At 40.6% G+C, this 12225-nt stretch overlaps 1 protein-coding gene across 1 annotated transcript in view; it reads left to right on the forward strand.

Annotated features, from left to right (window-relative positions):
* The first annotated feature begins 280 nt into the window (after positions 1-280).
* The window catches only part of MALRD1 (MAM and LDL receptor class A domain containing 1), an 800662-nt gene continuing 788717 nt past the window's right edge, over positions 281-12225 (forward strand). Inside the window, 1 exon segment of the mRNA XM_039216734.1 lies at positions 281-466. Within this exon segment, the coding sequence (XP_039072665.1) occupies positions 281-466 (186 nt within the window).

Consider the following 12225-nt stretch of genomic DNA (forward strand, 5'->3'; position numbering starts at 1 on the left):
TAATAAAAAAAAGCCTGTCAATACTTGTTACATATGGATTAAATAGAGGGTTACTGCAACTGCTTGGATTTTCATTAATATAGTTCATTCAGTTTGAATTTGGCAATTAACGTGTAGAAATCACATATGCATCTTGGCACCTCAACTTCAAAATGAAGTAGTTTGGTAGTGACTTCTGGAACTCGAACTTATTTTTTGCCATTTAGGCTAGAAAATAAAATAGTCTCTGTGTAAACATAAGCAGGCATTTGCATATTTTAAAATTGATTATGTTGGTGAAATGCTCTCCTCAAGCGCAGAGACCTGGGACCCTAGCAGTGAGCGTATCCACCCGGTGCACTCCCGGTTTACAGGGAGGCAGCTTGGAGTTACAGCAAATGTGGCCTCCCTTGCAAACCCAAGCAGCACATTGAATTTAAATGATATTTTTGCTCCTCAGAAACTGTGGCCACATTTACTTTTAAAGGTAAATCATCATCCCGCCACTCTCTACCCAAACCTGTTCAGAAGGGTGAAGGTGCCTTTTTAATGGACTCTTTTGACCCACACTGGATCCTTGCACCATCGTTTGGAAATTTTCAGGATGGGACCAATGTGTGAGTGAGTGGAATCCATGGAGTTACGTAGCTGGAGAAACTATGCAAGTCATATTGTCTCAGACTTGAGGTTTTGTGTTTATTTTTTTCAGTGAGAGTTGACTGCTTTAGGGTTTTGTTTTGTTTTGTTTTGCTATTGTTTTGAGAGCTCTGCCTCTCCTGTGGGTCATCACTCATCTTCCTGATATTTTTCCAGGAAATCTCTGCTTCAGGCATGGGCCCAGGAGCAGTCCCTGCTGAAGCTTTGTTCTCTCCCTCCCAGGCTCAGTTGCTCTTTCTACACACTGGATCCATCACTTCCCTTTCTGCTTCTGAGAGCTCATCACTCATTTTTCTCCTGACTGACTTAGATGCCTTTTTCTTACATTAAGAAAAAAATGCTTTTCACCAGTAATTTTTTTTTACAAAGAAAGTTTTTAGAGTTCTGTGTGTGTGTGAATGTCACAAGGTTCTAGCATAAAATAGGAATAGATTCAGAAAAAGAAAGGCGGTGAAGACAGTTGTATTTTGTCATTTGGGCAGTAGAGCCCTGAAAAATCCCACAGTCTGTTAGAGTTTAGGTCCCTCCGCTGAAGTTGGTCTGATACAAACTAGGGAGCCTGATAGTTGAGTTGCATTCAATTTTTGTAGACAAGGAGGGTTTTCTGAGATGTAACAGAAGACTTAAAAATTTTCACAAACGGGAACTAACAGTGAAAGCCGGTGGAGGCGATTTCTCAAGCCGGCTCTGGAGTCTGTGCTACGATGCCATCCCCCAGGGGGCTCTGAATGCTGTCTCAGTGTTGTTCGGGTGTCCTCGTGCATGGACTCTCCCCTCCTCTCTGGTAGGACCATCGTCTGCATCTCATTTTACCTCCAGCCTCTAGGACCCCCTCTTCTGTGCTCATTCTTGGCTCTTGATTTTGCTTTCTATGTCTCCAAAAAAATCGAAGTAACCCAGAGAGAACTCCACCACTATGAACTGTCTGCCTACCTCAGTCTGCATCTCTTATCATCTGACCCACCTCCAGTAAATCTGGATCAACTGGCCTGGCAACTCCTGCCTGACCTTCACCCCCCCCAACCGGCCCCCCTACACTGGAGATGACCCCGTAGCAATTTTCTCCTCCTTTGCATTATTGATTTTGTCCTTTCTTCTGCGTTATCCTCATGAACATATGAACATATTATTTCTTTATTCTTAAAAAAAGAAGCTCTTTTCACCTCGCATCTGTTTTCAGTGACTCTCCCATGTTTTCTCCCATTTTCTTGGAAAATGTTACCTATTATCCTTTCCCCAAATTCCTTTCCTTGCACCCAGTCCTGAACCCCTAGTAGGCTCCTGCCTGCTGCTCTTGACAAAGTCCCCATTAACCTTCACGTTGTGCTGTGGCCATCCATTCTTTTCTCAGCTTCTCCCTCGGCTGCATTTGACGCCGTTGATGACAGTCTCCCCCTGAATTCCTTCCTTAATTTAGTTCCTGGAATGCCACACTGACCTTTCTTTCATCCTACCTCCCCAGCTATTGCCTCTCTGCCACGTCTGTTCCTTATCTTTCTGACTTTGGAACACTGCGGTGACCCTGGATTCAAAGTTTCTCTCTCTTCTTACTGCCTTTGGTACTCCCCATCCTGTATCATGGCTTTCACTACTGTTCGGATGTCAGCTTTTCTTGGGTACCATTTCAGATCCCTTTAGACTCTTTCTTTTCTTCCAGCTCTGCATTATCTTTATCTCACACCCCTGCGCCTCTTGGTTTTTATCTCCTCCATGCCACAGACTGAGTCTCTGTCTGTCTCCTCAAAATTTATATGTTGAAACTGTATCCCCAAGGTGATGGCATTTGGTGGTAGGGACTTTGAGAGGTGATAAGGTCATAAGGAATGACATGAGTGCCCTTATAAAAGAGACTGATCACTCCTTCATCCCCTCCCCCATGCGAGGACATGGAGAAGACGGCTGTCCATGGACCGGGAAACAAGTCTTCACCAGACACCCAGTGCATCTTCATCTTGGGCTTGCCCACCTCCTGAACTGTGAGAGTAACTTTCTGTTGTTGATAAGACACCCAGGCTATGATAGTCTGTTATAGCAGCCTGAAAGGACTGGCACGGCGCAAGAGGCTTCGCTACTAATGCCACCCGGAGACCTCTCCGTTCGTGCTACCCGTCTGTACTTCTGCAACCCAGCAGGGGATAACATCACCTGGCACTAGATTAACTGGATGAATTCTTTCCTCTTTCCAACTTATTGGCTCTCTTACCACAGTCAATTTTGCTCTTCCATCCCCTGGTGCTTTAGTTTTCTTTACTTCTTCACAGCGTTTCCAGGAGTGAGAATAAGCAAAGAATACCATTCACATTTTCCTGTAAAAGGCTCCACACGTAAGCCTTGATGAAAATATCATATGTCTTTTCATTAGATTCCAGAATTGTTCACAACAATCGTATTCTACAATCTTATTTGGGATTGGATGCTCTGTATCTGTTTACCAAGTTAAATTATACTCATTGGTGCCTTTGGATCATTTCATAAGCAATTTCTTTATGTTTCTACAACATAGCCACACGCAGTAAACAATGGCATTTTCCCCCCTTTCCTCATTTTACTTTCCACTTTCTAGTTAAACACACATAGTTATCTAACTTTCAATGTAGGTGCTATTTCAACTTCTTATAGGTGATTTGGTCTTCTCTTTACCTTAGTGAGTCTTTTGGTTTTCTCTCCCAGTCCAGCTTGCTTTTGTTAAACTTCTGCTTTAAACGTATCTTACAATGTCATATTGCAACAGTGTCTGACCCGCGCATGCTTTCTCACCCCAGCGCATCCTATACACATCTTGTATTCTCTGACCTTGGAGTTTATCCAATTGTAGTTCTAAGAACTCTTAACACAGCTGGCCATTTAAGAGGTTGAAGCAAAAGCACTAGAAAACAGAATGGTGAATAGAGTGAGAAATACCAGACGCAGCTTTGTTTACCACTGAAGAGCAAAAACAGAAAAAAAATCATTCTTCATTATTCACTTGAACATCTTCCTGTTCTCTTTCAAGCTTTTCAAGTTTCAGTCTATGAAGTTTGAAGTTTGTAATACTAAGCAGCTTATCCCATGGCTTTCTTCCCCTCACTCCTACCTCTGCTCTCTTGCCAATGAACAAAGGGTAAAGGGCAAGTACAAAAGCAAATGTCAAGAAAGCGCGCATTACCAAGATTTAATCACAGCGTTAGGAATATTCCATGTCTGATGTATTTGTCTAGCCTCTGTCTTTAAGCCTACAGTGCCAGGTACTCCAGATGTCCTGTGGAGGGATGAGAGTCTTGGTCATTTGTTAGATAACCAAAGTAGCATAAATCCAACTTCCACTTTTCTTTTTCCTAAGGACAAACACACATGGACATGAAATTAATCTGCTTATGTGTAGTCACGTATTTCCTGAACTCATCACCAGACCACACAGTGTCTATCGTCATTACAGGATTGCCAAGTTGCTTATACTTTACTACTTTAATCTTCCTTACACGTTGATTGCTAATTCCGTCTCTCTCTGTAATCATCATTATCTGGTGCCGTTCTTCTCCAGCTGCCTTTGTCAAAAGCCAGCTCCTCAAACATTACAACAAAACTTTTTTATTGAAGGATTTTTAAAAATGTTTATTTATTTATTTATTTCGAGAGAGCAAGCGAGAGAGCAAGCGAGAGAGAGCGAGTGAGTGGGAGGGAAGGGCAGAGAGGGAGAGAAGGAATCTCAAGCAAGACTTGCATTGTCAGTAAAGAGTCTGACGTGGGGCTTGATCCCACGAACCGTGAGATCATAACCTGAGCTGGCACTAAGAATCAGATGCTTAACCAACTGAGCCACCCATGCACCCCACAAGAAAGATTTTTGAGGAGACAAAGCTGAATTTATTGCCCATGTGGCAAGAAAGAAGCCCACCTCACAAAGCTTTGGCAGTGTCTCAGAGAATTGGCAATTTGCCTTGATGTAGGTCTTTCAAAGCAAAGACTTGGTTAGAATTGGGTAAGGGTCATGATACAAGAGTTCAGGATTGTTGGAAACAGCAAGTTCAGGGTTTTGAGGCAGCAATTCAAGGAATCATAGAGTGCAAGCCCAAGGGCAATCCTGACGAGTAAAGAAATGCCAATGAAAATAGTAAACAGTAGCAGAGCCGTATTTATGAAGACAGTAAGATGTGGTTTTGGTTTCAAAATCCAGGTTGAGTGTTGCAGTTGACAGTTTTAGTGCTCACTTTCTGCCTTATATATATCCTTGAAGAATTAAACTGTTGAAAAATGAAACTGCATTTTCTCACATCCTCGTCATGAAGAGAGAGATGATTACTTTTGAGCCATTGATGCGTATTTGCTAGGATGAAGTTTGAATACACTGAGCTGATTGGTTGAATGTTAGGCATCCAAGTTATTTCTAGTGCATGGAATGATTTTACCTTTGAGCCTGCTGCCATTTTCACAATGCCATTTGTGACTAAGCTGGCACACTCAGTCCCCTTCGAGGAATGTCCCAGCCTTGTTTTTTATAAAACCTTGGGGGAAGCACTATACCCGTAAAGTGAACAGTCCCTTTCTTGTGCTATAGGTATTAGGAAAAAACATTCTTATAAATGTTAGGATAAGAGCTACTTTCTCATGACTCGTACCTAATGGTCTTATTCCTACAGCTGAGGTCACAGAGAACAAGACAGGTCTCTCTTATGGATGGTCTTCAAACAGTGAAGACCGTTATGTGCTTTTCCTTAACTTAGCTCTTCTGCAAAACTTCCTAGGACAAACACTCGGTTGCCTTACCATCCTGATTATTCTTCTGTTCTCTCTTTGTAATGCTTCAGATTGTCTTTTTTTTTTTTTAACTTCCACGCAAGACATTCAGAACTGATTACAGACACTCTAGATGATGGAGCAGAACCGGAACTTGGGTCCTGGGTACTTGCTTATGAAACAGATGATTGGATTATCTTTTTTCTGGATGTCATATCACACAGTAAATTGCATAAAGGTTGATATCAAAAAAGACCAAAGAGTTTTGCCCCAGCTTTGCCGTGAGGCCACATCTGATCTGTGCCTTCGTAAGGCGGTACTGTCTAGTTACACACGTGGTCTTAGGAACAGCACTATTGAGATGATAACCCTAACTCCACTACATACTAGTTCGAACTTGAACAGGTTACTAGCTCTCTTTTAGTTTTGAAATTGAAAGTAAGATTAGAAAAGCATATATGTTGTTAGCTGTTGCAAGGATTCATGTGAGTAAATGCATGTCAAATCCTGAGAACCATGGTTGGCATGTAAGAGAAGGCTGATAAGTATCAGTATTTAGTATATTTTAGGTGGCTCTCTTACAGAATGAAAATGGCCTTTTAGATACCTGTACATTACTTTAAAAATCAATCTGTTAATGAAAAAGATAAAAGGTACAGTTTCATAACTCAGAAGTCACCACTGCCAGATATTTTCTTCTAGATATTTCTGTGACACATATTTCTAGACACATACATTTGCATAATTTTATAAAATGAAATACTACACACACTGTCTTGGGTCCTGCTTATTATATGAACATCTTTTCAGGTCGGTTTTTATCAGGGGTCAGCAAACTTTTTTTATAATGGTCCAGAGAGCAAGAGTTTTATTTAGCCTCATGAGATATGTGCAGTCTCTGGTACATAATGGTTCTTTGCTTTGTTGTTGTTATAGTTTTGTTTTATATAGCTACAAATATGTAAAAACCACTTTTTAGCTCACAGGCTGTACAAAAACAAGCCACGGACCAAATTTGGCCTGCAGCCCATATTTTGCCAACCCTGGTCTATATAATGATTTTTCAATAACTGAAATGTATGTAGATTTATTTATTTTGAGAGACAGAGAGAGATTTATTTATTTTCGAGAGAGAGAGAAAGAGAGACAGACAGAGCACTTGTGGGAGAAAGGCAGTGAGAGAGAGGGAGACACAGAATCCAAAGCAGGCTCCAGGCTCTGAGCTGTGGGGCTCAAACTCACGGACCACAAGATCATGACCTGAGCCAAAGTCTGAAGCTTAACTGACTGAGCCACCCAGGTGCCCTGTAAATATCAAATGTATTAAACCCTTTCACTATTTACATTTCCCCCTAGTTTAAGAAGTACACAAAGTTTTTGAACAGTTTTGCTCTTGCCTTAGAGAAAGTTGTAGAAATAGCATGCCTTGGTTAAAAAAAACCTTTTGGCACATATTGAAAATGTTATCTTTTAAGCTGAGTATTAGGCACTACATTAGGAACCTGATTCTGTCATCTAAATTATTAGCTATTTCTCCACAGCTTCTGGTTATTGGAGAATGTCTTCAGAAGTACCTCATCTAAGCCAGTAGTGAGGTCAAAGCAGAATAGAACAGCATGCAATTACCTATCTCCTTTTACCTTGACATCATATATTTTGGAATTGTTTGGAACATTTTTTTTTAAACGAGAAGGGAATTCTAAATAACTGTAGTTAACATCAGACACACATTTTTCTCAGCCAACTCCCAGTATCAGAGGTTATCAAAAGACTAGGTGAAATCAGGACTGTTTTCTTCCTTAATGGCTCGTACACTTCCTTTGAACTATTCTAAAATCTGTTCCTGGATCGATATCAAACCCTAGCCTGCGTTTTGTGGAGTTGCCATTGTTTATTAGCTGTCAGTACATTTGCTGTGGGGTTACTCTCTCATTGCACTGAGGGCACACTGAAGAACATCTCATCCTTGTCCTCAATTCTTGTGGAGAGCAGGCACGTGGGTCATTACATGATACGTGATTACTGATAATTAGCATGAGATTTATACAAGGCAAGGCTTCATTTGTGTGGCAACCACATTCAAGCACCTGCCAGCTTTCAATCTCTGCAAAGATGACTGGCTGTAATGTTTTCCTTGGGTTGCCTCAGTACTCTAGGAGAGCTGAACCGATTTAGACGCATGAATTACCTCACTGCCATTGATCATATGGGTGCAGAGCTAACCTTATGGGTGAACGGAAGTCTTAGACTTACGCAGATTTAACAGAAAACCTACAATATAGACTGATCACAGCAATACTGGTTCTGGATTCTAAGACCAGAGCATGGATTTTCTGTTTAAGACTTACTTAAGCGTGAAAGAGAAAGAAAATCAGAACATTTTGATATGAAGATATCAAATGATATGAAATGTTCAAAAGTGATATTTCAAGAACCTTTTGAAAGCATCTTTACTTTAAAAAACTCCGTGACTCTTTTCATTTGGTCTGGTGAATTCCTAGTTTCAATAGCTGACTGCGTTTTGTGTACGGAGTACCATTTATGTCTCTCAGTGGAGCTAAATCACTCCAAAGTTTTTAGAAGTAGTGCTCTGAGCATGTTGTTATAACCGAATGTATTAGCTTCCATATCAGGAAGACAGAGTGAGTCCTGGACTTCAGTAGATAGGTTATGTAGAGGCTGTGATAGGGATGAAATCAAACTTCTTTCCTGTGATCTATTTGAGTCTTTGAGGCTGTATTTCATCCCTTGAAAATAAATCTGCCGTACAAGTGTTCCCCCTGAGCTAGAACCAGATTCTCATCACTAACTCAGACTTCCTTGCTGCAGTGATTGTCATTTCTTTAGATTTGGTTTTGTATTGTGCTTCATCGCGTAATGGAAAGTTTGTAACATTCTCTTATTTTGAAACGTATTTATTAATATTTGCAAGTTTTTAGAGTCACATGAGTTCAGTAAAAATTATCCATAAGCTACAGTTGGGAGGAAGTTTTGAAAGAGAGAAATGAGGATGTCATTTGCCCCGGCAATATGGTCTGCAGAGATGACAGCCGCTTACAGTGTTGTTGATATCCTACTAAATGAGTTATTCTTTGTGTCTTCAGTAGACTTCAGATGAATTCTGAATGCAGACTGAATCCATTAAATACATCCTTTATGGGATACATTGGTGTGTGGGTCTTGAGTATTTAGTGTTATTTCCATGAAGTTGGGATAGTGCCGTGATTAGTTTTGTTTACCCAGTGCCAAGCTGGGTGCTTGGAATAGCAGATACTCAATAACTCTTAAGTGAAGGAATGGAGCTGTACTAGGGCCATGAAGGTGATTTAAGTACAGAATGAAATAACAGAGAAAACTAAAGTGAAGGTCTTATAAATTATATAGGATGTGTTAATGAAGATTTTATAAATTTACATGGTAAACTTACAAATTAAACTTACATTTAATGTTGAATGGGATTCTTTTTGCAAAACAGAGTTTCAGTATTCATTGCCAAGTTTAAGGGTTTCATATACCCACAATCTTTCTTTGGGATAGATTTTATCCAGGAATTTCTATTTATACCAAAAGAGAGTGTTCTTTCCCTATACACCATTCACGGTATATACAAAATTAATTAAGTGAGTCAACCTCAGATAAAATCTTATTGGACATGGATAACTACCTAACTTCCTGACCTTCCCCTATCCTAGTCCTTACGTGATTGTGTTGTGTCATTCAGACATTTCAGACGGAAATATGCAGACATTTCTATTCCAGCTTGCTCGCTGTCCCAACATGAGATCGTGAGACTTATACTTGGACCTTAAGTACTGTACTCTATGTTCTCCTCTTCTAGGATCCATCAGCCAACGAATACCTTTTGGCTGCTCAGTCCTACTCACAATGAAACTGAGTATTACATGGGGCGCCTGGGTGGCTCAGTCGGTTAAGCGGCTGACTTCAGCTCAGGTCATGATCTCACGGTTCATGGGTTCAAGCCCCGCTCTGGGTTCTGTGCTGACAGCTCAGAGCCTGGAGCATGCTTCAGATTCTGTGTCTCCCTCTTTCTCTGACCCTCCCCTGCTCACGCTGTCTCTCTCTCTGAGAAATGAATAAAAAACATTAAAAAATAAAAAAAAGGAAACTGAGTATTATATGGAGTGCACCCCTATTATGGAAAGGGGCCAGTCGCCTTCATCTTCTATTTGCTACTTAGGTTCTCTGCCATCAGTAGTTTATCAGAGAGTCACTTTTAACTCCCACCCTCCCCCCAAAAAAGTTATTTTATGTAGCTATAAGACCAGCTTTCCTATGAATTCATAGCAAGTCCAGGAGAGTGCTATTGGCATTCTCATTATATCTTAATATAAACTTATCTTACGCAAACCATGCTTTTTAGTAGCCTCATATCAAAAACCATGAGATAAACCTCTGATTTGGAAAAGTATATTTAAGCAGAACAATTAAAAAGTAAAACCAATTGGATAGAGAAGGAAATTGAGAACTAGGAGAGGTTTATTTTAAAATATGTGTTTTTTCTTAAATTCAGAATCAGTACTAAATATAGTAAAAGAAAAAAAAACAAAATTGTATGTGTTAGTCCAAACGTTTTTGGTTGAGTAGGAGAGAAATCCAACTAAATGAAAAATTCTCTCAGCTTCTGTAAATGAAGACTCTCGGGTACGGATTCAGCTTTCAGCATGGCTGTGTTTAGGGACGTAACCAGCAACACAGAAATTTATCCATCTTCATCTCTTGGCTCAGCTGGTATCTGTACTGGCCTCATTCTAACAAAAGTTCTCTTCAAATATTATGAAAGATAGCCACCAGAAAATCTGGCCCATGTTGTCTTGGCCTGGCTGCCTCAGCACAAGGAACATCTCTTTTTTTTTTTTTTTTTTTTTCTTTCCCTGATAGTTTCTAATGTCTGGGACTTGTTCCTCCACAGTTTGTCCTGGGTCATATGTTTGCCCTGGCACAAATTGTTATGGGAAGGGAAGGAGGGAAGGCGGGTCTGATTGTCCAAGACTGAGTCCTCTGTCAACATCTCCAACTCCGGTGAAATCTCAGGAACTTAGAATTAGTTTATGTGGTTTCTCAAAGAAAAAAAATCAGTCTGCTGTTATCAAAAGTGTGAAATGTATGCTAGACAGGTAAACCAAAATTAAAAAACCCAGTAAGAATTAGAGGCAGTTATTTTTATAATATAATGCTTATTCATTCATGTATACATTCAATGAATATTTATAGAGCACTAATATGTGACAAATGCTATACTTAGCAGTGAGGATAAATAGATGAATAAATTCAAAGTCCTGAAGAGGTCACAGTTTAGAGGAGAGGGTCAGACATTGAAACTATCAAAATGGAGTCTATAATAGAAATGTAAGCTGGCTGTCATGGAAACAAACAAACTATACGGAGAAGTCAGGGATAGTTTTCAAAGGATTTTAGGATGAAGTTGAGGGTCTTGAGCAGGAGTAACTCAGGCACATGACTTACAAGGCCACGTTACACAAGGCAGAAACATCTGCAATGTCAAAATGCCTGAACTTTCCTCCATGGAGACTTCTGAGCAGTTTTATAGTAATTAGGATGATATTGGCCCAATATAATTTACCTTTGCCTCATGTTCTTAGTAACTCAGAGCTAATTCAATATTCAATTTTTTTATCCTTATTTTTTAGGGCATTTGCCTGGGATTTTTAAATAATGAACTTGGCTTCATAAGCTCTTCAGATTCTCTCCAGAAAGTTAAATAAGTAAATGGATTCAGAAGAAACAAATTGATAGGTGAACTTGGAGGGGAAAATAAAGGGGCACTCTGACCTCTTCTATCTTAACCTCAACCTGTGCTCCCAAGGACCATGTTTCTGGCTCTAGGATCATCCTTTCTTGGGGCAGCTGACTGGGTCATGGAACATCTTCATGCCATCATGAGACCAGCCATCATGAGGATGGTTACTGACATGACTTTACTGGGCTGGCCGAAAATGAAAAGCTGGGCCACTCTGTTTCAGAAAGATGGATCAATCAGCATCAGGACTGAATGAATGAAGGGATAAAACTAAAACTGAAAGCTCCTGGCATCTAGGGTATCAGAGTGGCCCAGAGAGGGAGTATCTTTAAGCCCCAGTTGAACAGTTGAGGAAGCAATGTCAATGCATAAGCACCTGAAGCTCCCCGTAGAGAAGAGAAACAAGCAGCTCTTTGGCCTGAAAAACTCCACGCTTTTCAAAGCACCAGGGTGAGAACAAGAGAAAGAGAGACTGGGGGAAGGTGTTCATCTCCGGAGACATCTCCGTTCTTGAATTTCTCATCATACTCCTTCATTTCTAATGCAGACTTCCCCTTCTCATCACCCCTGTCCTGCTACAGCCTTCTAGATGATTCTTCTGCTTCCACTCCTGTTCCTCACCTACCCATTCTCCAAAGTGGAGCCAACGCGACCTTTTAGAATGTAGATCAGATGATGGACTGCTTCTGCCAAAAAAATTCCCCAATGACTTTCCTTTGCTTATACGCTACAGGCAAAACCCTCTCTGTAATGTAGCTCCTTCCCACCTTTCTGGCCTCACTGTGGCCCTTCTTTTCCTCCATTCATGGACTCAGCTGCACTGACAAGCTGCCCGCACCCCATACACATCACATTGTTCCCTCTCCTATATGTCCTCGGGGCTATATTTGTTCCCACCTCAAGGCCTTTGCACTCGCTGTTCTGTTTGTTTGGAATACACTTCCTCCAGATCTTCCCATGGTGACTCTTTAACCCTCAGATTAAATGGCACCTTCTGAAAAAGCACCTTGCTATTGGGTTTCTATCACCACATCTTGTTTCTTTCATAGAACTTAATAGCATTTAAAATTTCTTCTCCACTTCCTTCCTTCCGTCTT

Source organism: Hyaena hyaena, unplaced genomic scaffold, assembly GCF_003009895.1.
Source record: "Hyaena hyaena isolate Hyena2069 unplaced genomic scaffold, ASM300989v1 scaffold_656, whole genome shotgun sequence".
NCBI classification, from domain to species: Eukaryota; Metazoa; Chordata; class Mammalia; order Carnivora; family Hyaenidae; genus Hyaena; species Hyaena hyaena.